Source organism: Oryctolagus cuniculus, chromosome 6, assembly GCF_051225735.1.
Source record: "Oryctolagus cuniculus isolate XC-2025 breed Fujian yellow rabbit chromosome 6, ASM5122573v1, whole genome shotgun sequence".
Classification (NCBI taxonomy): domain Eukaryota; kingdom Metazoa; phylum Chordata; class Mammalia; order Lagomorpha; family Leporidae; genus Oryctolagus; species Oryctolagus cuniculus.
In genome coordinates, this window is record NC_142872.1 from 61,768,312 (window position 1) to 61,795,827 (window position 27,516).

At 41.3% G+C, this 27,516-nt stretch overlaps 1 protein-coding gene across 4 annotated transcripts in view; it reads left to right on the forward strand.

Moving 5' to 3' along the window:
• CPEB4 (cytoplasmic polyadenylation element binding protein 4) overlaps positions 1–17,821 on the forward strand; it is a 72,269-nt gene extending 54,448 nt beyond the window's left edge. For all 4 annotated transcript variants that reach the window (XM_008255399.5, XM_002710388.6, XM_008255397.5 and 1 more), the window contains 6 exons: positions 771–944; positions 6,776–6,865; positions 7,214–7,332; positions 8,703–8,817; positions 9,947–10,128; positions 13,418–17,821. In XM_008255399.5, the coding sequence (XP_008253621.1) occupies positions 771–944; positions 6,776–6,865; positions 7,214–7,332; positions 8,703–8,817; positions 9,947–10,128; positions 13,418–13,645 (908 nt within the window). In that variant the 3' untranslated portion in view covers positions 13,646–17,821. The remainder of the gene's footprint in view (positions 1–770; positions 945–6,775; positions 6,866–7,213; positions 7,333–8,702; positions 8,818–9,946; positions 10,129–13,417) is intronic.
• Positions 17,822–27,516: the final 9,695 nt, after the last annotated feature.

Here is a 27,516-nt window from a genome sequence, read left to right on the forward strand (position 1 = left end):
TCTGTAGTTATTTGTATTACTCTCTTTTGCTTATGATTTAAAAATTCGTATTTTACTGTCAGGTAAATATGGGAAAACTGTTATACACATTGACATCTCTGATCTTTCCACTTGTATATTCTAGATGGTATGATTTTTAGACAGCAAATTTAATCACCGGTTACCCAGCTAAAAATAACTCTATCTTTAGCATGCCTCTGGATTTTAAAATCTGTAAGACTAGATAATGCTGGATAACAGCACTAAGTGGATTTTGATTATTTCCCATTAGTTAAGGTAAACTAAACTGAGTAGTCACTTTAGAAATGGACATGTTCACTTTAAGCACTTTCTTAGGGGAAACTATGCAGGCTATATATAGTGTTTGATCTTTTAAAGAAATTTAAGTGATCCAGTACCTTATAGCCAAATTTGATACTTAATGTATGTGTCTAGGCCAGTGGCCATGGGGCCCTGCCAAAGTGGTGCAGTGTGCTGCCAACTGCTTTGAGAAGAATGCTCTCTCCTACTGTACTTCATTTCACCTTGCTGAAGTCTGGATCCCAGTGGGATACTTGAGCAGCCCTCTATTTAACCATATGCTTTCTTTCTGACTCAGTTGGGACTTTAAGTTGATAGGAATTCAAGAGCATATCTGAATGATCCTGTTACTCAGTGAGAAAAGTACAAGCAGCAGTTTTATTCATTCTGCCATTTTCCTTGTTTCTTGTGCGTGATAATCAGTGGCAAGGAACATTTATTGTTAATTTTTTTCTGGTTTTCTGTTCCAGGTCAGTCTTCACTGTTTCCAATGGAAGATGGATTTTTGGATGATGGCCGTGGGGATCAACCTCTTCATAGTGGCCTGGGTTCACCTCACTGCTTCACTCACCAGAATGGGGAAAGAGTGGAACGGTATTCTCGCAAGGTGTTTGTGGGTGGATTGCCTCCTGACATTGATGAAGGTATGTTTACAAAGATGTATTCCTAACGGGGTGCCCACAGCTACTCTCACACAGTGCAGAACTTATAGATAGTGGTTGTTGTTATTATAGTAACAGTCTTATCGAGCTCCAGGGATTCAATCATGATTGTGTTGTTCTCTTGCCTTAGTTCACAGAAGGAAAGGAAGCAGGGCTGTGGGAACCAGCTGAAGCAAGGGATTGGACTAAATAAAAAAAAAAAAAAATAAAGCTCACTGGAAAAACTGTCCAAGGATTCCTTTGTTGTGGGCAAACATAGGTGCTAACTGTCTTTTTGTCTGTGTAAGATACCTTGGCCAAATTCAATTATGTATTTTCTATTTCTTTCCCACTTTTTACAAGTACTCCATAAACATATAGTTCATTGTTTTATAGTTTAAACTCTTAGATTAAGCATGAACTTTTGAGAAATATAGCCTATGGTTGTACTTTAAGAAAGAGATTCTTGTCATATAATTTTATATTTTTTCATGCAGCAAATACTTGTATGTTTTCTAAACACCATGTTCTGTTCTTGGGCTTGTTTACAGTATAAACAAGATAGAAGGTCCCTGTTTGCATTCTGTCTCATAAGAAAATGTGTAAACGTGCAAGAAAATATCAGACAGGAGGTATTGAAGGACAGACAGGGTGATGTTATGTAGAATTATAAATAGGGAGTCTGAAGCCGGCATTGGGGTGTAGCAAGTTAAGCTGCTCCCTGTAATGTCAGCATCCCATATGGGCAGCAATTTGAGACCTGGCTGCTCCACTTCCAATCCAGCTCCCTGCTAATGAGTCTGGGTAGTCAGTGGAGGATGGCCCAAGTGCTTGGGCCCCTGCACTCACATGGGATTCCCAGAAGCAGCTCTGGGCCCTGACCGTTGTGTCTATTTGGAGAATGAACCAGCAGATGAAGATTGATCTCTCTCTCTCTCTGTCTGTCTCTCTGTCTCTGTAATTCCGCCTCTCAAATAAGTGGTAAATAAATCTTTAAAAAAAAAGAGGCTGGCGCCGCGGCTCACTAGGCTAATCCTCCGCCTAGCGGCGCCGGCACACCGGGTTCTAGTCCCGGTCGGGGCGCCGGATTCTGTCCCGGTTGCCCCTCTTCCAGGCCAGCCCTCTGCTGTGGCCAGGGAGTGCAGTGGAGGATGGCCCAGGTGCTTCGGCCCTGCACCCCATGGGAGACCAGGAAAAGCACCTGGCTCCTGGCTCCTGCCATCGGATGAGCGCGGATGAGCGCGGTGCGCCGGCCGCAGCGCGCCAGCCGCGGCGGCCATTGGAGGGTGAACCAATGGCAAAGGAAGACCTTTCTCTCTGTCTCTCTCTCTCACTGTCCACTCTGCCTGTCAAAAAAAAAAAAAAAAAAAAAAAAGGAGTCTTACTTGACTGGGTGATTAAGGAAAGCTTCTTTGAGGAAATGATATTTGAGCTGAAACCAGAATGTAGAGGCAGCCAAGCAAACATGTGGGAAGACCAGTTGTCCAGGAACATACTGTTCATTGATGGTACTAAGTGACCCTAACAAAAATCGAACTAACAGACCTTCTAGCAATCACATATCTTTTGTTGCTTTCTTTCCTTATTTCTTTTGTCTGGCTTCTTGAATGGAAATGTAAATAAACTAATGTTATGGAGAATAGAATAGATTTCTCTAAAAATATAATCATAATTTTTAATAACTTTCTATATAGACAAGGATTAAATTCATTGAGCCACTTCATTTTCCTTAAGATGATCAATCTTCTTAGAAGGTTGAGGCAAAATGGTTCCCAAGTCAAAGATTGAAATAAGCATAGCATTGTTTTTCTGCTTTGTTTTGTTCTTTAGTCTGCAGTACAATATCTTGGAGGAAGCTGTGGTGAAATTTCATCTAGTTTGAATCAATTTCTGCCCTGTCTTCAAAGAGCATAACTTGAAGACTATTGTGTTCTGCAGAATTGTGCACTAAAAACTACCCGGTCTATGGGGAAAATAGGGTTAGACGCAGATCATTTAAAACCGAGTGATTTTGTACCTGAGGTTAACAAAAAGGATTAGTACCTTGGAAATAACTTGGGCAGTTCAGGCAAGTAGCTCAGCATGCTTGGGGCTGCCTCAAGGATTACTGAAATACACAAAACCAATAGAGCAGAAATGCTGACTTGCAAGCATGAAGGCAGCACAGATGGAAGAGGGCTTCTGAGCACCTGAGGAGGTACAGACCGCCAGGAGCTGGGAAGCCTGCAAGGCTGGGAGTACATCCTTCTGCCAAGAGAGCCTTGGTTGCTACAATCATTTTAAATTTTATTATAGAGCTGTTTGTGCTGCCTGTGCATTAAACAAGAAGGGGGCTTTTTCCTTTCCTGATTATTGTAATTCTGTTCTCACTATGCTAACTCACCTTAACTAGGAAAAATCATTTATGAATGAGTACAACTTCATATTATACTGACAGCATTCCTCTGTGTGCTAGTCTCACATGAGCCAGACTGCATCATAAAAACAGATTTCATAGAAGAATAGACTACTGTTTCCCAATCTAGGGGAGGTGATAACAGTTCTACAAGATGAGAATTTTAATATATACTGGCTCCATCTCTTTTGTTCCTCTGTCCTGACTTATCTACACATGCTTGCCTGTTCTTCCCAGAAGTCTCTTGAAAATTTATTTTCCTATAACCTAATTAGTTATTCAAATATATATAAATAAAAATATATAAAACATAAAATAATTTTATCTTTCAAATTAATGGCGAAGTATGATCAGACCATCCCTTCAGTGCATATCTTCTTTCCTGCCTCTTTTTCCTTCCAGTCTCAAAATATTGTTGTCTAAGACAGTGAGTTGATGAGGGGGAAGAGGGTACCTAGTGGAAGAGTCTGTTTAAATATGCCATGCGACTGCTGAGTAGTATGCATGGTATCTAAGAAATTAGAACAATAAAATCTAGGGTAGAAGCTGGAGGCTAGCAAGGTAGATAAAAGATTGGTTATTCTGAGCAAGTAAGTAAATACATCATAGATCATGGGAGCTTCTTTTCTCACCATGAAAGGAGAATTTTAAAAACTCAGGGAGGTGGCAAGTATGGTGGAATAGTGCATTAAACTGCTACTTGGGACACCTCATCCCATATCAGAATACCTGCAATTGGATCCTGTTTCTACTTCTGATCCAACATTTCTACTAATGAGCCTGAAAGGCAGCAGATGATAGCCCAACTTCTTGGGTTCCTGCTACCCATGTTGGAAATCCGGATAGAGTTCCTGGCTCCTTGCTTCAGCCTGACTCAGCCTCTACTGTTGGCAGGCATTTGAGAAGTGAACCAACAGATTGAAGATCTCTCTCTGCCTCTCCCTCTGTCACTCTGAGTTTCAAATGAGGAAGTAAATAAATCTAAAAAAGAAAAGAAAAAAAACCCTAAGATGTTGTAATGGAATTGGAAATATCAATATGAACTGATTTACTTTTATAAACACACAGACTCAAAATAGTTCTATATTAGTCTTTCATACTTAAACTAAAATACCTAAAAGGAACTTCTTAGGAAGGAAGAAGGTTCATTTCAGAGGTTCACAGTATTGAGTTCTGGTATCTGGTGAGGCTAAAGGATGGTGGAGGGGCAATTGTATGGCCAACCAAAAAATCAGAAACAGAGCACACTCCTACCATCTATGTAGTTTCCTTCTAATACTGTGAATCAACTTGTGCTGACAACATAATTTAATCCAGTCACTTTCCAGAAACCCTGCTTTCAGGCATCATAATTAGGTCAAGTCTCTGCCCTTAATCTATCAACCATTAATATTAATTCATTAGATGTTAACATAAGACTCTGGGATTTAAACATCTGCATCAGTTTGGAAAGCTAACTCCTGTTTCAACCATAACAAGTTAAAAATGTATGTTTGTATTCATTTATGTTTTAGTTTTGAGAAGACTTAGAGATAATGAATACCATTAGCAATGACTTTATGGAGCACCTGAATCTCAGTTTCTAGGTATCTTTTACCATTGAAAGGAACCATACATCTTCATAAAAATGACTGATGGTAGGGCTGGGGCAAGGAGAGAACAAGATGAGCCTGGAGTATCTTCTTGGGCCAGAAAGTATGAAAATGCTTAAAGAATGATGGGGATAGGTCAGAAGACTCCACTGGCCAAATTGAGCATCAAAATAAATGAAGAGAAAGTTAGATTACAACTTATTGAATAAAATAGGTTCATATTGATATAAATAAAAGAAACAGAAGGGAACGCTCTTCCTTAGTACATAATAGTAACTAGTAAATGTCAAAGGAATGGTGAAAATAGAAATCAGCATTTGGCGACCATCAGTGTAGTTGATGTAGGCAGGAATTTTCAGTGGATGCCAAGGTTGATGAGAGAAGAGGATTTTGGTGATTGTTAACACAGTGTCCCCCTGCAAAATACTAAACAGACACAAAAGGAAAAATGGTTTACTTTTGGTAGAGAAACCATCAAGATTAACATGCCCAGTGGTATGGTGGGGCAGCATTGTATCATTATGATGGTGGTATTCCTGTTTGGAATGCAAGGCATGAGTCTGGTCATGGGGAAGCAGTGCAGATCTCTCTCTCTCTAAAGCCCACACGTGATCCATCCTGTGGGTAGTAGACATTTACATTACTTCCCTGGTTTTGCTCTTTTTTTTTTTTTTTTAAAGATTTATTTACTTATTCAAAGGTCAGAGTTACACAAAGAGAGTAGGAGAGTCAGAGAGCAAGAGATAAAGAGAGACTTCCATTCGCTGGTTCACTCCCCAACTGGCCACAACAGCTGGAGCTGCGCTGATCTGAAGCCAGGAGCCAGGAGTTTTTTCCAGGTCTCCCACGTAGGTATAGGGACCCAAGGACTTGGGCCATCTTCTACTGCTTTCCCAGGCCATAGCAGAGAGATGAATCAGAAGTGGAGCAGCCGGGACCTGAACCAGCACCCATATGGGATGCTGGCATTGCAGGCGGCAGCTGTACCTGCTACGCCTTGACGTATAGATCTCAACTGAGGACCATTATTATCTTAAGTCAATCTGAGCTACTCTAACAAAATACCATAGAGTGGGTTGTTTATAAACAAAAGAATTTTCTCAAAGTTCTGGAGACTGGGAAGTCCAAGATCAAGGTGCAGCAGAGTCATTGTCTGGTGAGTGCCTTCCTTGTAGATGACTGTCTTTTCACTGTAATAGCATATGGGCCTTTTCTTCTGTAAGGACACTAAGTCCATTGGTGAGGGCTCTACTCCTGAACCTGATTACGTACTAACCCCTCTCACCCTTCAAACACCTCTTACTGAGGGTTAGGCTCCAGCACCAAGAGTCAGACCATAATAGTCATTCTACAGAGTGAATATGAAAGGTAGGAAGGAATGAGGAGCTGTGCAAATTCAAAAAGCTTGATGCTCCAGGGATATAATCTGTAAATATAACATTTTCTGGCTAGGATTCTGGATCACAAAGGAAAAAAGATATATTTGGGTAGTTTGAAATGTAAATTGGGCAGTAGTATTATATCAATATTGATTTCCTGATTGAGAGGTTGATGCTTTATAAAGACCTGACCTTGCTTTAAGCAGGGATCAACAGTTCTGTTTTGGTGGTACCAAGAATCATGTCAAAAAGATAATGGATAAATGGCTAGATTTTCATACAGATAGGAAGAAGAAAGGGAAGATAGAAGGAAGAGAGTGAAGGCAAATGTGCAAAGTATCAATGAAGGGGATACAGAAGTTCTTCTGTTCTTGGATAGTATGGATTTAAACATTTTTAAAGAAACTATTTCCAAAAAATGATCATAAAAATATTTAACTCTAGTGTTTTTGTTTTGTTGTTCATTAGATGAAATCACAGCTAGTTTTCGTCGCTTTGGCCCTTTGATTGTGGACTGGCCTCATAAAGCAGAGAGCAAATCCTATTTTCCTCCTAAAGGTAATTCTCAAGATTCAACTTATATGTACAGTTTTTCCTTCTGTTCCATTTATTTCATAAAAGTTTACCATCACTTGAAAATTTTTCATTGCTGAACTTGCATATCTCCGAATGCATCTTTAAAATTTTTGCCTAATATACTTTTAATTCAAATTTATTCTAAAAGATATTTGAAGGTATTGTCAAAATAGTATATGTTGTTAGTATTCAGGCTGTTAGTATGAATGTTTTGTTTTTCCCCACTTTCTACTTCTCTCTTACTTAGTTTATGCTCCCTTTCCCCTGAGCAATTACAAAAAAAAGGAAAAAAAAAAAGAAACATAAATTGTCTTTTTCTTTTTCCTTCAGGCTATGCATTCCTGCTGTTTCAAGATGAAAGCTCTGTTCAGGCTCTCATTGATGCATGTATTGAAGAAGATGGTAAACTCTACCTGTGTGTATCAAGTCCCACTATCAAGGATAAGCCAGTAAGTGTGGTCTAGCCTAATACAGCTTTTTGTTCTTGTCTGTACTCTTGTCTCCATAGACATCTTGATTTGTATGTTGTACTTAATTGACTTGTTTGTAAATAGAATCTAAATTTTAAAAAAGTTATTTGGTTGTTAAGCTCCTAGTATTGACAATGTGTTTATCTGTGCATGTTATTTTGAAATGGGATTTTTTGTTAGTTGACATATTATTGAGTCTTTACTAGTGAAAGACTTCACTTGGTAATGCATTTGATAAAAATAAAGTAGCTGAATTTCCTCAGTAATTAATAGAAGTCAAATCACAAATATATGTATGTTTTTTTCCTTCCTCTCTTTGGTCCAGATTTTGCCCAGTACTGTCCTTAACTTTTTGCATATGATACAGCCCCAAAGTAAAATGGATCTTGTGTATATGTAGCTATCTATAGACAGGTACACTGCATAATGTCTTTTTCTTTATCATAAAAAAGTCTTCAAGAATAGCAACTGGCTGATTCTTATGGATCTGGCAATCAACAATTTATTAACACTCAGTATATTGAGTACAGTGTAAAATGAAGTCATTAATGGGCCCAGAACAAGTAAAAATTTGGGGAGCTTCCCTTGTTTTTTGAGATTTTCTAGGTAAGGAACATTCTTCTAAGGTCTGTGGCTTGAACTGTTTCTGCTTTACTTATTTAGGTTCCCTGCTAATCCCTGTAGGTATTTGAATTTGGGATCTCTAGCACCGGACTTTGTTAGAATGCAAGTTTAGGAATACCTAGCTGTCAACCCAGAGCCTTTGATGTGGACGTTTAGCAGTTAATAAATGAAAACAATTTTAAATGAGGCACAGGATTATTGATTGACCTATTGGATATACTGAAGTGATTTTTATTAAAAATTTTATTGCAAATATCAATATTTGTACTTTGAAATGCTTTTTGAGATGACATTGTTAATATCAGATGTGGTTTCCATTTCCTAGTCATACCCTGGGTATACAATCCTAGTTTATTTACCTTTGTATGCTGATTGCCATGGGGATACCATGCTAAATTTAAATTATGTAGATATTATGGGGATTTAGTATACTAAAGGCCTACTTAAACTGAAAAACAGCTAATCCACTTATAGGCAATTAAGGATATGTTAAATGATTTGGTTTATCGTAGCCCATAAATTGAATTTAACACCTTGGTTCCATTTACTCTAAAAAATGAAGGGTTGGTATACACTCTTTTTAGGTCTTCTTGTTTTACAGCTTTTTGTTTGTGATGACATGGATTATCACTTTAAAAAATGATATATCTGCAATAACTTTAAACTCTTTCTCGTGTAAATTGCCTGGATTAAGAATGAAACATTTTGGTTTGCACACTTCTTAGGTACAGATTCGGCCATGGAATCTCAGTGACAGTGACTTTGTGATGGATGGTTCACAGCCACTTGACCCACGGAAAACTATCTTTGTTGGTGGTGTTCCTCGACCATTACGAGCTGGTATGATTAAACAGACCAGAAACCTCTATGCTCTAACATATGAAATATATAGATTTTCAGAATAAATTTTCCATAAGCACTTGGGTTAATGTATAAGAGTGAGAGTTTTGTGTCAAAGTGTCTAGGTATGGATTTAAGTGACCCTTTCCTGGGGTCATTAATTAATGACCCCTTTCCTGGGTCACTTAAATAATAGTTGAGTAACCTTGGACAAATTATGCAGTTTCTCTTCGAATTCTCAGTTTTCTCACCTGTCAAATGCAGTGAAAGTGTAAGTACTTTTAGAACTCTTTCGATGGTTGTATAAGGTAGCCCATGCCCAGTACTTAGTGTAATGCCTCACAGTGCTCGTCGTCACTACTCTCATCGTCATCTGGAAAAAGGAACGCCTTCAAGAACAGATTATGGATCAAGACAGTCAGCATTTGTTTCTCATGTCCTCATATGCTCAGCAGCTGCTTACTGAGTTCTGAAACAGAATAGGCTTCTCAGCCATGTGTCACGTTTTTAAGATTAGTACTTGCAGAGATTATATTCTCAATTTCAAATAATTTGAGATTTAACAGTATGAATAAGATTTTTAAAAATCATAAAATGAATGCAAATGCAATTTTATTCTAAATATTTATATGAAAAAATGTGTCTAGACTCTAGGGAAAGGTAAATAGGATTTGGATGGAGATAGGCTAGGAGGGCCATAAACAGAGTCTCCCAATTTGTTTTCTAGAGTTAACGTAATTATTATGGTAAGCAGTACATTGTAACCGGTAAATATAGGCAGAAATATAGTACAGAGCAGATAAACCTGGGGCACCAAGTCCAGTGCTGTCACTGAGCTGTCTGTGACCTTGGACAGACTGAACACCCTCTGTGACTCAGTTTCCTCAGGAAACAACTGTTTACCTCATAGGAGGGTCGTGAAGAATAACAGGGAACATAAACTGTTGCTCATAGTTTAAACACTAAATGTTAACACAGTGGACCACCAGTTGTAGTAATAATTTTGGGTTTAATAAGTATGATAATGATGTGAGTTCAGAGTACAAATGAACTACTTTTGATGAAATCATTGGTGTGCCAGATGAATTTTCCAGATTTAAAATACTCCTTTTGCTCATTTCTTACTTAGTGGAACTTGCGATGATAATGGATCGGCTATATGGAGGTGTGTGCTATGCTGGGATTGATACTGACCCTGAGCTAAAATACCCAAAAGGAGCTGGGCGAGTTGCATTCTCTAATCAACAGAGTTACATAGCTGCTATCAGTGCCCGCTTTGTTCAGCTGCAGCATGGAGAGATAGATAAACGGGTAAGATCTAAACTACATTCTGATAAGTCCTAGAAATCGACTTCTAAATATGTCAACTAATATTTGAATGGGGGAACTTTTAAAATTTTATTTATGTATTTGAATATCAGAGAGAGGGAGAGACAGAGAGGTCTTCCATCCTCCGGTCCACTCCCCAAATGGCTGCAACGGCTGGAACTGAGCCAGTCCAAAGCCAGGAACCAGCAGCCTCCTCCTGGTCTCCCACATGGGTGCAGGGGCCCAAGGACTTGGGCCATCATCCATTGCTTTCCCAGGCACATTAGCAGGGAGCTGAATTGGAAGTGGGTTGATCAGAAGTGGGGCAGCACTGCAGAAGGGGGCTTAACCTGCTGTACCACAGCAGCCATTGCTGGCCCTGGGAAACATTTTTTGTTTGTTTTAAAGATTTATTTATTTATTTGAAAGTCAGAGTTACATAGAGAGGAGAGACAGAGAGAGGTCTTCCATCCGATGGTTGACTTCCCAATTGGCTGCACTGGCCGGAGCTGCGCCGATCGGAAGCCAGGAGCCAGGAGCTTCCTCCAGGTCTCCCACGCAGGTGCAGGGGCCCAAGGACTTGGACCATCCTCTAATGCATTCCCAGGCCATAGCAGAGAGCTGGATCAGAAGTGAAGCAACCGGGTCTCGAACCAGCATCCATATGGGATGCCGGCGCTTCAGGCCAGGGCGTTAACCCGCTGTGCCACAGCACCGGCTCCTAGGGAAACCTTTTTTGAATGATTAACTTAATGAAATATTGGATGGATGGATGGATGGAGGTAACAGTTTAGGAAAGATTAACGCAAGTAAACTAATTATATTTTCTGGTTAGGGTACTCAAAAAACTGAGAGAAGCAATTTGAAGAAAATTTTTGTATGTATTATACAGCATACCTTTAATTGACCCAATAGGAATAACTGATGGCTATCAATTTAACATCACATAAAGTTCTCCCATTCTGGGGCTGGCACTGTGGCATAGTAGGCTAAGCATCCATATGGTGCTGGTTCATGTCTTGGCTGCTTCTCTTCTGATTTAGCTCTCTGCTTATGGCCTCAGAAAGCAGTAGATTTGGCCAGGCTCAGCCCCGGCCATTGGCCATTTGGGGAGTGAACCAGCAGATGGAAGATCTTTCTCTATCTCTGCTTCTCTCTCTCTCACCCTGCCTTTAAAAAAAAAACATCCCAAATTCCCTGTACTGTATTATACCATGAATTATACAATACTGTGTTATTCATGTATGAACATGAATGTGCTTGAGATTCCCTGACCTTTTTTCAATCTTGGTACATCATGAATGCCCCAGAAATCTCTATTTCTCAAAGCACTGTGGTAACATGTGATGGAATAAATTTACTTGCAAGACTGCTTCTATTAGAAATCTTTCATCATAAAAGATAAAGTCAAATAAATTATCTTTTCATTTGTAGTCTAATGTGCCACCTGGAATTGGGTCATAACTAGTTAGCATTATTTTCAGCACTTCTTAAATTCCCCTTTGGTGAGTGTACTTCTCTGAATTCCAAGGCTGGGGAAAAACTGAAAGCAACTTCTTTCCAATGTATAATATTTAAAAATCTTTGTTTAAAGTGTCTTGTTTCTTTGTGTTCACAGATTTATTTCTGTGTTTCATGACTTCAACACATATTTTAGTGCCTAGGACAGGAGATCTCTGTCCTCATGAGTTAATGTTCTTGTAGAACTGTGCTCTATACCAATGCTATTCAAAGTATGGCCTGTAAAGCAATTGCCAACCTGCAAACTGTTATTAGTTTGTAAGAAGACAGGACTTTACATCAGAATACGCACCACTGCATTGCTAAACACAATGTTTATTGAGTTCAGTTGTTGATTTCTCATAGAAACATTTTCTGGATGAAGGAAGCAATCTGTTGATTTATATTCTGGTGTAAACTCTTTATTTCATGGTATACTGGCACTTTCATGAGTGCTGCCATTGATATCCAACACTCTGAAGCATTGTGCTCAAAAAAACTCTTAGTGATTGATTTTATTGTGCTGTTCTCAATTCATGATGTAGAAACTGTCAAGTCAATAGTGGTTTATACTTGCTGTTTGGTTACATGCAGTGTATATTATATTTCAGTGGCAGTAACAAATGTAAGTTTATAATGGTCATCCTACAATACACTGAATATATTAAAGAGAAAGGGGGAAGGAGACAAGATTAATTACAGTATATGTTAATATGGTGCCTACTTGTTTTTTATTCCCCCTAAAAAATATCTACGTCTCACTCTTGCTTCTAACACAGGCTTCCGAGTTGTGAGGTTAGTCATTAGAAATTTAGACTTAATTTTTTCTACAGTGACACCCTTTGCTGAGTGTTCTTTACACTCCAGAGATGTGTATGGAACCATCTCAGGGCCATAAGTGGAATGCTGCAGTTACACGTGCCCTTCCTCCCCTTCTGTGGCACTCTTCTCCTTTTGTCCATGGCTCTCCTTTGTCAGGAATCCTTGTCAGAACCGCATGAGACCAATGATGGTGACAGCCTGGTGGAAGGGGCTTGCATCCATGCGTTTCTCCAAAGCTAAAAATAGTCAAGCCTTTTCTAGCTGGTGAATTAATCGCCAGGTTATTTTTAATACTTGAGAGGCTCAAATGACAAGCTGACCTGTTGCACACTGGAAGAGGCCCAGTTTTATACATTCACCCCTGTCTTTTAGACTTGAATAAACCATTGTTTTTGACAGAACAAAAGCAAGCTTTTGCATCTTGCTTAGGGCTGGAGTTCTAGATCTGTGTAACATTGTAAACAGAGACCTTGAACCAGGCCCACTGACAGCTCAGAAGCTGATGATGCAGATGTGGCGCATCTTCCCACGGATCTGGGTATTGCAAGTGCTCTGGGTGGAACTTGGAAGCTCTTAGTTGGTCTTTTTAAAATGATCATTTCAGATAGGACAGAAATCAAGATCTGATTAAAATGAGGGTTTATGTCTATGAACAATCTGTGGTTTTAGTCTCATGACATTCTCATCTCAACTCTTTAGGCTTTACTTTATGATTTCTGGTGAAGTTATTTTTTTCCTTTGAAAGGTGTTTATTTAATAAAACATAAATGTACAGTGATAGGTATAAAAGCCTGACCAGTCTCTTAAAAGATACACTGTCTTTAGTTTCTCTAAGTGAATCACTGGCACTTTCTTCTTGGACTCATTGGCACAGATTAATTCAGACAGTGTATGCAAATGTGCACGTTTGGTAAGAGCTGCCTGGTTCAGTCACTGGAAAAGGTAAACTCTCTTTTATTTTTGCTTGCAGGTGGAAGTTAAGCCATATGTCTTGGATGATCAGCTGTGTGATGAATGTCAGGGGGCCCGTTGTGGGGGAAAATTTGCTCCATTTTTCTGTGCTAATGTTACCTGTCTGCAGTATTACTGTGAATATTGCTGGGCTGCTATTCATTCTCGTGCTGGCAGGGAATTCCACAAGCCCCTGGTGAAGGAAGGCGGTGACCGCCCTCGGCATATTTCATTCCGCTGGAACTAAAGGATAACTAACTACAGTGCTCATTTTCAGGCCTCAGAATAAGTGCACTCTTCTGTTAATTCTGACCCCTTCCTCACCCTCCTCACGCGGCATGTCCTTTTGTAGCAGTCTGTAACTTAACAATAGTATAATGAGAAGAATGACCTATAATATAGGTGTTTTGTAGATTCTTGTGTCACTGCAAACAATACATATGAACTCCTTTTTCTTATTGACATCAGGTTGCATGGAAGTTTTAATCTCTTGTTCTGCCGGAGACCAAGAGGATCCAAACTTCCTGCAACATTTTCTTAGAGGAGAGAAAGAATTATTAAAAGAGAAATTAAACAATAGAGTATTTTGGGTTTTTAATTAAATTATTGTTAATAATATAACATATAAGAATACTTTTATTAAAATAACCATGCAACAGTAACACTATCGGTCTATCCTGACACAACTTTTCCCCCAGGGAAGTGCTTTTGCCTTTTCCTCTCCTTTCTTTCATCTTTTTTGTCTCTCTTTTTTTCATCCCCTTTTTATTCTTTTAACAGCAATGGAGGAAGTTAACAATTATTAACAGGAAAGAGCATGTTAAACAAATGCATGAGCAAGACTGAGCAGCATTATAATTAATTTTAAGGGTTTTGAGGCTGACTATAATTTTATTATGTCTCAAAGTTACTACCACATCAGAAAAAAAATAGTAAAGTAGGCAGAGCTATGTTTATTTTCTTTTAAGAACTTTTAAAAGTCAGAATGTAGAATTGGGTAAATTTACTACTGAGGGGAGTGCACTTATTTAACTTACTTATCTGGTCACAGCCCCAGGAAACCTACCAAAGCTAGAGTGAATGACAACTGGTGGGAAAACTAGCATTTCCTCTCCTGAAGAACAAATGTATACATTTTATTTTTTGATGTTATATATAAACTCTATATCCTAATTAACTAACACACATCAGGTGTCAGCCTTTGCTCTCCATTTTGACGTTTTTTTTTTAAAAAAAGCAACAACAACAGATCTAGAGATACCTCAAGGATATCATTTTTTTATTTTGTATTACAGTACACCTGTCACCAAAACTGGAAGACAAAAACAGTATACAAATTGGCTGCTGATTGGCTTACTTTTAGATTTAAAGTTACTTTAAATATCCTGTAATTTAGTTGTAACATAGAAAACTGAAAAAAAAAAAAGTAGTTGCAAAGTGTTCTGCACTGTTGAACTAAGTAACTGTGTAAATCTGTGCAAAGGTCCGTATGTTTATCCTACTCTTCCTATAAAATAAAATAACATTACAGTTTCAGAACTTAGCATGGGACATAGTCAGTGTTTGAAGTGCCAACTTCATCAAGTAATGCATGCTTTATTATAAATACAATTCTAGCTTTGAAAGACATTATTATGTGTTGAACGGTATGCTTCAGGGGTAAATTTAAGATGGTCTCTTGAAGCCCTAGTCATGGAGGTAACTTTTATTTTAATTGACATTCTTTTATTAAATGCCCTATCCACCATCAAAAGGATTATTATCAGTGTGCAAAACATTGAAAACAAAACATCTGATGGCAGTCTTGCTAGTTGTGCTACCTAACAGTACCATCTTAGATCCTTCAAAACCAAAGACTTGCCCCAGCACTGCTGTGGAACCACCTGGCTGATGACCCCTACTGATTATCTTAAGGAAAAGCAGTCCTTTAGTTTGAATACAGGCTTTAATGAACTATACCTGTTAAGTTCCAAAGGTCAAAATGGAGGCATTTGCTGTATGATAGTCAAGCATAGAAAGGGAGCTGCTTTTAAAAAATTCCCCGCCGATAGTGAGAGCCAAGTCATGCGAATGGAGGGTGCTCTTGTGTAGCTGGTCAGGGACTTTTTTCTTTTCTCCTGAACTACATAATTCTAATTGGAATGTTCATTTGCCTCTTTTTTATTTTTTTAATTGCTTGTAGGTAGGTGGCTTGGGGTGTGCTATTGTGCTGTTCCTACTCAGTAAACAGGTGTGATGAGTTAACAAGAAATAACACTGTTTGAGAACTAGCTTTGAATAATAATTTTTCCCTTTGTACATGACCTGCTGAATTTCGGTACAGTGTTTTTGTAGCTAACTTATTTTGTCATGCACATAATGTATATTTGTTATGCACTACTTTTGTATATCTTGTTTTTCCAACAGTGAACATTTTTAGGCACACTTTTCACTGACGGGATATCTCTTTATGCAATACCTCAATTTTTCATATTGCAAAGAGTAGCTTTTTGTACTTTTATTACTGAGAGATCTTCATATACTTCATTTTTTAATATAAATAATTTTAATAAATTTTATTTTCTTATATTCTGCTTTTTATACATTTCAGTGCTCTGCATACATTTTAAATTATGAATGTTGTGCACTGGCAATGCTATTTTAGAGTCTGCAGAGAAGAGAAAGCATGTTGCTTAAACATCCTTCCCCAGCACCAGCTATTGGTGTACCTATAATTTAAGAAATAGTCTATGTAAAGTCACAAATTAATGAAAAAAAATGCGCATGAAAATGACAGATAACACTGTAGTTCCTTAAAAAAAAAAAGTTAAATGCATAAGCATAGGGTAGAAATTTAAAATAACAAAGTTGTCTACAGCTTCTTACTAAGTTTTTAAAATTATTCATAAAATGCAGACACTTTTGGTGAATGTTTAGCCATTTTTAATATTAATAAATTGATGTTAAGTGTTTGATTCAGAGATGTCTGCTCTTTTAAATTATATATAAGAAAAAAAAATAGCCTGCCGTGGGACAGGTGTGTAATGTTAGTATGCATGACTAATGTAAGAAATTGTTATTCTACTAATACTTACTTGTGATTGTGTGACAAGCGTGTTTACAGATTATTTGGTTACACTTCAATTTACAGGGCATAAACAATGATTATCTATTACTCTGAACTTTATTGATTACATGTCCTTCAGATTACATGGGATTGTAGTGGGAGTTACCATGTAACTCAGACATAATTAACATGTAATTAGTTTACAGATTTTAGGGTATCACTTCAATTTACCAAGCATGTAGTTCTAGGCACTAGCATGGCACCAGCCATGTACTTACAATGTAGTTACAGAGTAATTACATGGTTATTTTTGCAATGTAAAATAAAGTGTTTCTGATTATTTTCTATGTAAAGGAACCCTCTCCTTTCCCCTTCTGGTCCCCACGCTTTGGTATAATATATATACTTCTCCATACACAGACCTCTGCAGAATGCAAAATAAAACTTGCAGTGAATGAATTTAGCATTTTATGAGAGTGCTGTTGGAAAGACTTGATAATTCACCCCTTTTGTTTTGAAGAGTTGAATCTTCTGTTAAAAGGTGATTTAAAACTTGAATGTGATGAATTGTGGCAAGTTAACTTCAAGTTATGTGCAATACTTATTTCAAACTTTTGAAAGATCTTTGCAGTGTAATTCTTTGTTTTTAATTGCAGACATTTAAAAATGTCATTTTCTACTGTTAAGAGTAATCCTCTTTCTTGCTGGTGTTTCTAAAGAAAAGAATCAGAAATCAATCTTTCTACTAATGTAAATTTGAGATTATTTTTAAAAATGGAATAAAAGAAGTTTTGGTCATTTGCTTTATTTTATTATCTTATTTTAAAGCTACTGTGATTGATAGCATTGTAAGAATTGGGACAATATTGTATTCAACTGTTTTATTTTTTATATTTTTAAAATTTAAAGTATAATTAGTTTTTATAATTTTCATCAGATTTTTGTTATATTTTTTGGAAGTGAAACTTTTAGCAAGTGGGTGTCTAGTTTTTACTAATCCCTAATTTTTTTTCCCGTGTATTGCTCATATTATCAGAAGGAAAAGTTATTTAAGTATGTCAGTTAATTGTACTACTTGGCTGAATTTCCATATAGTTTTTACTGTGTATGGGGAGGTTGTAGTATTTATTATAGCATTTTAAATAAGGGTAATTCATTTTTTATTAAAGTCATTTTCACGTTAAGTTCCTATTTTTGTATGTTCTACTCTTAAGTTATATAACACAGTTCCTTTTTTTAAAAGAGTTCATTTGTTGAAGTGCTAGTGAAAAATTAATGTTATTAAATAGTTTGCAAATGACTATTTATACCAGTATGCATATAATTTTTAAATATTTGTAATGTGAGATGTTGAATGAATAAAACTTTTAACTCAGATTTATTTTAATATACTTATTTCGTTTCAATATAAGTAGAGTATGCTTCCATGGTCGGGACTATAACCGTTTTAAAATGTTAGGAATGTACTTTGTGGGACCAAGGCAGAACAAAGCAATATGGAAAATGCTCATTCCTGTGAGGACTTGTGCCAGTGGCACTGTTTGTGCAAACCTGTAGCTCGGTGGTCCCCGTGTCTTTGGCCTGTACTGTTGTCTCACATGCTGCCCTGAAGGGTTCTGTTCTTCTGTAGCCTTCATTGTGTATGTGGGGTGTCACCCAGGAGTGATCCATCACCTGCCAAAGGCCAAATGTTCAATCAAAATAAAAAATGTTGAACAGTGAAAATAAATATGTGGGGAGGTTTAATTTGGAGTTTTTATTAATGAAAAGCCTCAATTTCAGGCCACTCTACAAGAGGGCTTGAAAAACAAGTCTTTCAAATTCCAGTTTGCACTTGCTCTAGATTTCAGTGTCATAGGGTATAGTTTCTGAGAGTAGTGTGTAGATTGGACATGCTGTCTTTGATTGGATCCATTGATCATGTCGACTACAAGTATTGTAGAATGTTTATATTTTAACCTACACTTTCAAACTTCTAAGGTTAGGATTTATCATAACAGAGTTTAACATCTGAGAATAGCCTGTTTTGTCAAATTTAGTATCTACTCTTTCTTGAGTGTAGTGCTCTCAGGACTAGAAGAAGCAATTTTTATCTTGAAACAAACAGACTATGAAACATTTTGCTTCTAAATTCTTTTCCAATGTGCAACTCCATAAAAAAGCAAAGATGTATTTATTTATTTGAAAGAGTTAGAGAGAGAGGGAGAAATACAGAGATTTTCCATTTGCTGGTTCACTCCCCAGATGGCCACAACAGCCAGGGCTGACTCAGGCCGAAACTAGGAGCTTTATTCGAATCTCCCAGGTGTGTACAGGGGCCCAAGCACTTGACTGTCTTCCACTGCTTTACCAGGCATTAGCTGGGAGCTGGATTGGAAGTTGAGTAGCTGAGACAGAAACTGGTGCCCATATGAGATGCTGGTGTCACAACCCAAGGCTTTGTCTGCAGCGCCATAGCGCCAGCCCCCTAGTATGTGACTCTCAGCTATAGAGATTCCCAAGGGAGAGGGCTGGACCAGCATTCTTAGGGTGCTCCTGCAGTACCAGGTCACAGAACTGTGACTGGACAGCTATCCCTTCCTCTTACTGGTCAATAGCCACAACTTGTGTTCAGAGTTGCGTGAAGGGCACTGAGGAAGCCCTAGGTCTGGCCACATGGGTTGCCACCTCTACAGTATCCTTAGGTACCATGGGATGGTTTTCAGCATCTTAAGTATATGTAGTTTCTTTTAGGAAATATTTGAAGCCGAGTGATACTCAACTTAGTAATATAGTGATTCTTAGCTTGAAATAATATGTAGGTGCAACGCTCCTGGTGTTTTAAATCATGGACTAGTGAGTCTGGAAAGGCTGTGACAGGCTACTGGGCTGCATTTCCTCCTTCCCTGGTGGTTCACCTACAACCATCCCACAAAGAAAATGCTCTACCTTGTTCCTAACAATTCATTTTTTAACCTCTTTTGATAGTGGGAGGGTGTCCATGCCCAGTTCAGGAAAAAAATTAATTGTTTAAGCTTCAGAAATACTTAGTTTGATTTAAGAAAACAAAACAGTCAGTTACAGGGAAAGTAAGTTCCTAATTTTAAAAATTGAGCAATATTGAAGGTGCCAATGAAATGAATTAAAAATCTTTCCAGAGTAATATTTTTCTGAAGTTCATGAGAATAATAAGAAGAAACTCCAGTGTTTGTCTCCCGTAAGTGAGCTTCAGAGGAGTAGAATAGCGTTTGCCACAAGAAAAGGACAGAAACAAATTGTTATGAAAAAAGCTTACCAAATGAGGTTTCCTGTTTCTTGGAAAATCAAAATAGTGCGCATTAGTTTACTAAGGCTTTGAGAAGCTCTACAGTGAGGAAGCATTGCTTCTGTTGAAAGCAGCGCCCCCATCTAGGCCCAGTTGTTGAGGACAGACTATTTGCAGGTAACCTGGCTCTCGTGGAACATAGTTCACAATATACCATTCTAACATTTAGAAAACCCCATCTTGTTTTTTGTCATCCATAGTGTGTCTAAGGACGCTTGGCCCTGGCCTGTAGTCATATCCACAGCTGGGTCCATTGTTGACACTTGCCTGGGGTTCCCAGTGCTTGCCCTAGCTTCTAACCCCTCGTCCGTGGCCAGTTTACCTCCTTAAAGCCCTCCTCCTCCCTCCCCGGAAGAAAGGAAAAGCGGGTACTCTGCTAGCGCACCTGCATCTTGCAGAACTGGTTGATTGTGCTGCACCTGTGCCCATCCCGCGTCTGTTTTTCCTAAGGGCCACAAACACTGCTTCAGACAAGAAGCCTGTGTTTTCAGTCCGCCATTTTGTGACACGCCATCTGCCTGGCTGCTGATCCGTTTCCTCCTTCAGAATCTCCCTTTGCAAATTCCCTTCGCACTCCCCTCTGTCCATGCTCAGAGAACAGGGGCCACTGGCTTTGGACCAACTCCTAAGAATTCTGAAAATGAACATTTGTGCCCCACCATATGCGTTTTATCTAGTGATGCCACTTCAGTTTCTCTTATTAGAGAACAGTTTGTTTTGGCATGCCTTGAGTCTTTGCAGGATATTTTAAATTCTCATTTAGTCAAAGTGGGTGTCATTGTTGGGTGTCTGGAAAAACTGTCTTAATGTGATTCAGCGTGGTGACCAGAGTTGGAAAAGTACAGTTTGTTTCAAGGAAGTTAAAAATGAGCAGCAGTGTCCAAATCCAGAGTGAACAAACCACCCGTGTTTTGTATTGTGTGTAATCTGATTAAGTGGCAGAGAAAACCCGCTTGTGGGGAGATGGGCGTGGAGGGTGGTGAATCAGTGAATGCAGATGCCAAAAGCTGAGCTTGAGCTTTCCCTCATCCTTTGCATTAGAGCTCTGTTTCAGGAAACAGAGCTTTGAGACCATAAAAATGGCAATGTGATCAAGCAAATGTCACCACTTGAAGGAGATTATTTTCAACTTTTCTCCCACCCCCTTGCAACACCAAAAGAGAGGAGAGGATCCAAACACCCAGGAGTGACTCTCCAGAACCCACTAAAGGAAATAAGGCATTTGAAACTTGTTCTGAAGTTGCCCAAGAAGAGGACTGGAAGGCACGGTGGTCACTAGTGCTGTGAAGCCTCATCCAGGGCTTTAGATGGGATCCAGGAAAGATGTGATGCCTCCTTGCTTGAAGGGGTGCAGGCGAAACTCACTTCTCCTATTTGAGGGAACAGTGATGCTGCCCCGTGGGTGTTTAACTGTGGGTTGAAGGCCCGATTCCAGTGCCCTGCTCGGGCGGAGGAGTGTGGGAGGGAATGTGGACTAGTCTCATCTGTCAGATGACTCTCAGCCCTCCTGATCCTGCTGTGACTTCCACATACATGCTGGTCATTGCTCACCGCCTGTTGTGTTCCTATGTTGGGCGCCTAACGTGCATTAGCAAGGGTCATACCCCAGGGAGGTTTGGGAACAGAGCATGAGCTGTCTCAGGGAGAAGGTGGGTGACTTGGCCAAAGCTACCCAGCTAGGACATAAGTCTAGATTGATACCAATTTTATTGACTAAATCCCAATTGCTTCTCCTTAAACTTTACTGCTACTGGATTAGCAGTGGACAAAATAAGAGGGACTTTTTTTTTTTAAAGATGTATTTATTTATTTGAAAGAGTTACACAGAGAGGGAGAGGCAGAGACAGAGAGGTCTTCTATCCACTTGTTCACTTGAGGGATTTTTGTGTGTGTGTCGTTTTAATTTGGGATTTGTTTTTTAAGATTTATTTATTTATTATTTGAAAGGCAGAGTTACAGAGAGGCAGAGGCAGAGAGAGAGAGGTCTTCCGAATGCTGGTTCACTCTCCAGATGACCGAAACAGCCAGAGCTGCGCCCATCCGAAGCCAGGAGCCAGGAGCTTCTTCCAGGTCTCCCACACTGGTGCAGGTGCCCAGGGACTTGGGCCATCTTCTGCTGCTTTCCCAGGCCACAGCAGAGAGCTGGATTAGAAGTAGAGCATCTGGAACTTGAACCGGCTCCATAAAGGATGCTGGACTGCAGGCAGTGGCTTTACCTGCTATGCTATAGCACCAGCCCCAGGAATTTTTATTTTTTATTTATTTATTTTTTTGACAGGCAGAGTTAGACAGTGAGAGAGAGAGACACAGAGAAAGGTCTTCCTTTTCCGTTGGTTCACCCCCCCCCCCCCAAATGGCCACCACAGCCAGCGGCGCGCTGCTCTGATCCGAAGCCAGGAGCCAGGTGCTTCCTCCTGGTCTCCCATGGGGTACAGGGCCCAAGCACTTGGGCCATCCTCCACTGCACTCCCGGGCCATAGCAGAGAGCTGGACTGGAAGAGGAGCAACCGGGACAGAACCGGCTCCCCAACTGGGACTAGAACCTGGTGTGCCGGCGCTGCAGGCGGAGGATTAGCCAAATGAACTGCAGTGCCGGCCTAGGATTTGTTTTTAAAAAAAGTTCATTTCTAAACCAAGTGCCATAATTGAACGTATAGGGATAGGATGATAAAACCAAAGTTAAATGAGTGAGTTTTGGTGGTTAAGTCCTTAAGTTAAGTCACTTCCTCCCTACAAGCTGACTCTGAGTTAAGAGGTTTGCTCAAAGTCATGTCATTAGTTAGTGGGAGTCAGGTCAGGAGGCTACATCAAAGTTCGTGAGTTCTGTCAAGCACAGGTGACTCAGATCCACCTCTGCCATCTTCTCTGCCTTACTGGCTTCTCTTAAACCAGCGCCTATGGTCCAGTGGCCAGAATGAGGTGTACATTTTTAGGGGTAGGAGCAAAGCTAAGATATTTCTATTCACTTTGAGGAAGTACAGGCTTGTTAATGCATGTTTTAAAATATTTATTTATTTATGACAGGCAGAGTTAGACAGTGAGAGAGAGAGAGAAAAGTCTTCCTTTTTCCGTGGGTTCACCCCCCAAGTGGACGCTATGGCCGGCGCGTTGCGGCCGATCCAAAGCCAGGAGCCAGGTGCTTCCTCCTGGTCTCCCATGTGGGTGCAGGGCCCAAGCACTTGGGCCATCCTCCACTGCCTTCCCGGGCCACAGCAGAGAGCTGGACTGGAAGAGGAGCAACCGGGACATAATCCGGCGCCCCAACCGGGACTAGAACCCGCTGTGCCGGCGCCGCAGGCGGAGGATTAGCCTAATGAGCCATGGCACCGGCCTAAAAGATTTATTTTATTTGTGATGCAGAGTTACACACACACACACAGAGAAAGAGAAAGAGAGAGAGGGGGAGAGAGAGAGAGAGAGAGGAAGAGAGGTCTTCCATCCACTGGTTCACTCCCCAAATGGCTGCAATGGCCAGAGCTGAGACAATCCAAAGCCAGGAGCCAGGAGCTTTCTTCTGGGTCTTCTACAAGGGTGCAGGGGCCTAAGCACTTGGGCCATCTTCCACTGCTTTCCCAGGCACATTAGCAGGGAGCTGGATTGGAAATGGAGCAGCCAGGACTCGAACCAGTACCCATATGGGATGCTGGCACCTCAGGCAGAGGCGTAACCTGCTACATCATAGTGTCAGTCCCAGGGTGTATTCTTTCCTTTCGATTCAACTGTCAAGGAAAGACACATAAGTTTGGGGTAGGAAACAAGGAAGAAAGGTCTTTTTCTCTAGTAGTGTGAACCCAAGATTTCCAGAAACACAAGCAGTTCTGGGGTAAGAATGACAACAAGCAGCCATGATGGAGTGCTTCCTAAGTGCCAGGCTCCATGCTGCAGGCTTCTCTTTCCAACCTCTGTGCAGCCCTTTAGGATGGTACAGTTATTGTGCTCGTTGCAAGGTGACCAAGGGTCAGGAAAGTTGACCAGTCTACAGAGCTAACCAGGACTTGGGCCCAGACACACACATTTTAGGTCCTGTTTCACCTTACCCCTTATATTTCCAAATGAACAAGGGGAAATTTTATTACAATTTTATGTCTTCACTACATCGACTAAGAGATCACTGAGAAGTTACACTAAAAGCATGCATCTCATTTCACAAGCCCAAAGTCCTTTGGCCTTTTATTTTGATACCTTTAGCAACAATGCAATGACTGCCTTTTCTCGTAGATATGTCATCCTCTAAACTGGCAGGGGACTAAGAAGCAGTCCCATAATCTGGGGAAAAAAGCACATTTGCCAAGAAAATGTATGTAACAAATTGGATGGATGGGTAGACAGGTGGGTAGGTAGGTACATTAATAGATGATAGATAAATACAAATTCACAATTTTATATATTGGATTTTTTTAGATCAAAGAAAATTCCACCAAGGAGAAAGGGTTTTCACATCTTTCCATAGAACCCTAATTGAAGAGCATATTCTGTGTAGAAAATCAAGCTTTCTTGTAGGCATCTCATCCTTTGCTACTCAGCACAGTCCTGTTAATCTCACAAAATCAGCCCTGAAATGCAAAGAAATGAGGGAAGAGCTTTCCTGATGTGTCCTTGGGAATTTTAAAATAGCATTTGAACATTTTGCTTCTGGACGGGGATGTTGGAAGCATCAAAATAGATTTCTGCAGAGAATTCATATTTGTGATTTGATAGATATTTATGAAAGAGAGAAAGCATTGCCGTTTTTAGAGCACCGGAGCTCCGGGATGCACAGCTTTGATGCTTGCTGCAGTCTGAACAGCTGTGCTTGAACAGATGTGATGCTTAGAGCCTGGGAGAACCAACTGAGAATGTTTGAACCTAGCTTGGCAGCAAGACTCCCTTCTGAGTGAGACGTGAAGACCGTGGCCGAATTCAGTCCTTAGCAATTTCCTTTGTGATGCCATGCCCCAAATTCCAATCTTTAGACCAAACACAAAATTCTAAAATGGGAGAGGATACCCATGGGGGCTGATTTAGTCCAGTACCTGTCCTAATTAAGTCAGATCAGCAGCCCTTCCTAAGGGGCGGCAGAGAATGGTGGCGGTGGGCGGGGCCCGGGTGGGGAAAGCTAAGGTGCCGAGCAGGGAGAAGGGGGAAGATTGGAAGAGAAAGGAAGTAGAATTCTATTATCAAGTACAATAGTACCCGACCACCACACACACACACACACACACACACACACACACCCCGTAATGGTATCTACGGCCTTCCACACTCCCGATCATGACCTTGTCTCCCGGGGGAGGCAGTTTTGCAGTGATGTAAGCACCATCCATGGGACCGCGAGCTTTTCTCAGCTTTCCTTACACTGATGTCCTAATTCCACATTCTTTGCTTTGAATCCCTTGTGGAAGTTGGGCTAACATCTGATTCTGAGAGCAGTGAGTGCTGTGTCTAGCACAGAGTAAGCACTCAATACATGCTCAGTCTTAGCGTTACTTAGCGTTACTCTTGCTGTTACTACCCATTGACGTCCACGGAGCCAGTCCTGGTGCTGCTTTGACGGAACAGGTAGGCAGCATGGCCACCATGCCAGGCAGCAGATAGGAACCCTTGGATGCCTGTCTCCTTCATTGGTTGTCTCCTGTGTATTCTTCGGTTCCCCCCCAATCCAAATGACGAGTTGCCATGGTGACGGAAGGCACTGACACTCCGTGCCCAGCTCTTTTTGTCTACAGCGTGAGGATGCCTCCCACGCCACACGTGGGGAATCAAACCCCGCAGCGGTGGGTGTCGCGTCTGTTCCCAAATTGGATGTAAACTGCAGAGGGCCTGCGCCTGGCACTCGGCTTTTCTGGACACTTGGCTGAGCCCAGAGTCGTGCTCTTCAGAGAGAGAAGCAGGAAGGGGGGAGGGAGGGCTGGAAATGAGTGCCTTGTGTCCCTCAGCTGACAGCTCAATGACCGCTGCCTTAGAGGAAATAGGATTGTTAGTTCCTCGGTTACAGATATTTCCCCTTTGCCCTTGCAATGGCAAAATGTGGGTGACAGTGGGTGCCGTGTGGACATTAGGCACAGTTAGGCTCATATCCCAAGCAGAAGGATCTTTGTGGTTAGGGACTGGGTTCTGGGGTGAGGCTGCTGGGGCATCTGTTCCCATGCCACCCCTTGACTGACCCAGTGACCTTGGCCACATCAGGTGGCTTCTGAGCACTGTCTTTTCTCGTGGGTCCGGAGGGGCAAATAACATCTCCATCTTCCAGTTGGGGTGAGGATTAAATGAGATAAGCACGAGAAAAGCACCCCAACCATAAATGTGAGGGGCTCCCACTGTAGCTGGACTGCCCCAGACACATCAGGTGTTGGCCCCACCCCCCCTCGGGGAGGGGGGCGGAAGTCCCGCCTCCGCTCTGATTAGTACCTGCAGTCTCTGGCCCTGCAGCCAGAGGGCAATAGAAATCTGCACGAGACCCTTCCGCCAGCATCCCATTGCCCCCAGAAATAAAGTCTACCCCCGAGGCCTCGAAGGGTATGGCCCTGACCTCCACCCTAACATCCTCTCCAAAAGTACTCCCTCTTGGCCACGTGTCCGGCTGCTCTGCCCTGGGCCTTTTTCCATCCTGGGAATGAGGCCCCCTTGGCTGATCAAGCTCAGTGCGGAATCCTCGGCGCAGCCAAGTTTTACCCCCGCCCCCCTTCAGCTCCACAGGGAACTGCAGCACTCTCCTCCTCAACCCTGCCGACTCACCCGAGACACCCCTGCATCTTCCAAGATCGCTCTCTAAAGGCCCATCCTTGTGTGCTGTAACAGACAAACCACAGACTGGCTAGATGACCCCGCACAGATCGGGCTCCGCCTTCTGGAGGCTGGGGTCCAAGAGCGTGGCGATGGCATCTGGTGAGGACCTCTTGCTGCACCCCAACATGGCAGGGGGGCAGGTGAGCATGTGTGAGAGGAGGCCAAACACAACACACCCGCTCTCGCAATAGCTAAGCCGCTCCAAGGATCCAGCCACGGCTCACTACGATGGCAGTGAAATTCCAACGTGAGTTTTGCAAGGGCGTTAATTCCTCGTTATGAATATTTCCCCTTCGCCCTTACCATGGCAAAGTGCGGGTGAAGGCGGGCACCATGGCACCCTGCCCCCTTCATCACCTTTGTTTATCAGGATCACTCTCTCTTACTAGCATTTTTCTCCCAGTGGGTAATTATCACTCTATTTGTTTACCTTTGGGGGGGATAGTACATGGCTCATATCTGTGTCCACAGGAGCCATCAAGTGTCTTTCCTCGCAGTAAGTGCTGAATAAACGTTTGTTGACTGAGTGACCAAGAGGGCTGTATGGTTGCTTCCCTTTCTTGTGCCTGCTCTCAGAATTCCCGAGTTGAGGACGTCTGTGCTACAGGAGGAATGCCCGGAGGCTCATGGGAGCCCCCAGAGCCTAGACATTTCCCAAGGAGATCAGAGATCGAATTCCCGATAAAGGCGGCTTGAGTCACTCGGTCTTCTTCACAAGTTCGCCCGGGGATACCGGTAAGACGCCGCCGGCTCTGATTCGTAGCCCTGGGGCCCACGGCTCTGCCTTCCTAGCCAGCTGCCGGGCCAAGTCCACGCTGCAGCTGCTCGGTAGCAAGGACTTTGTTCTTTGAGTAAAGCCTTGGCACTTCTGGACCTTGGAATAAGGTGGACAGGGTGAGTGTAGGCCCCAGGGGAGCTCAGCCTGCAGGCGAAATCTCTGTGCATTTGGCGTTTCTGCTCCAGAGATGAGACCTAGACTTGAGCTTGTGTCTGTGTGTGAGAT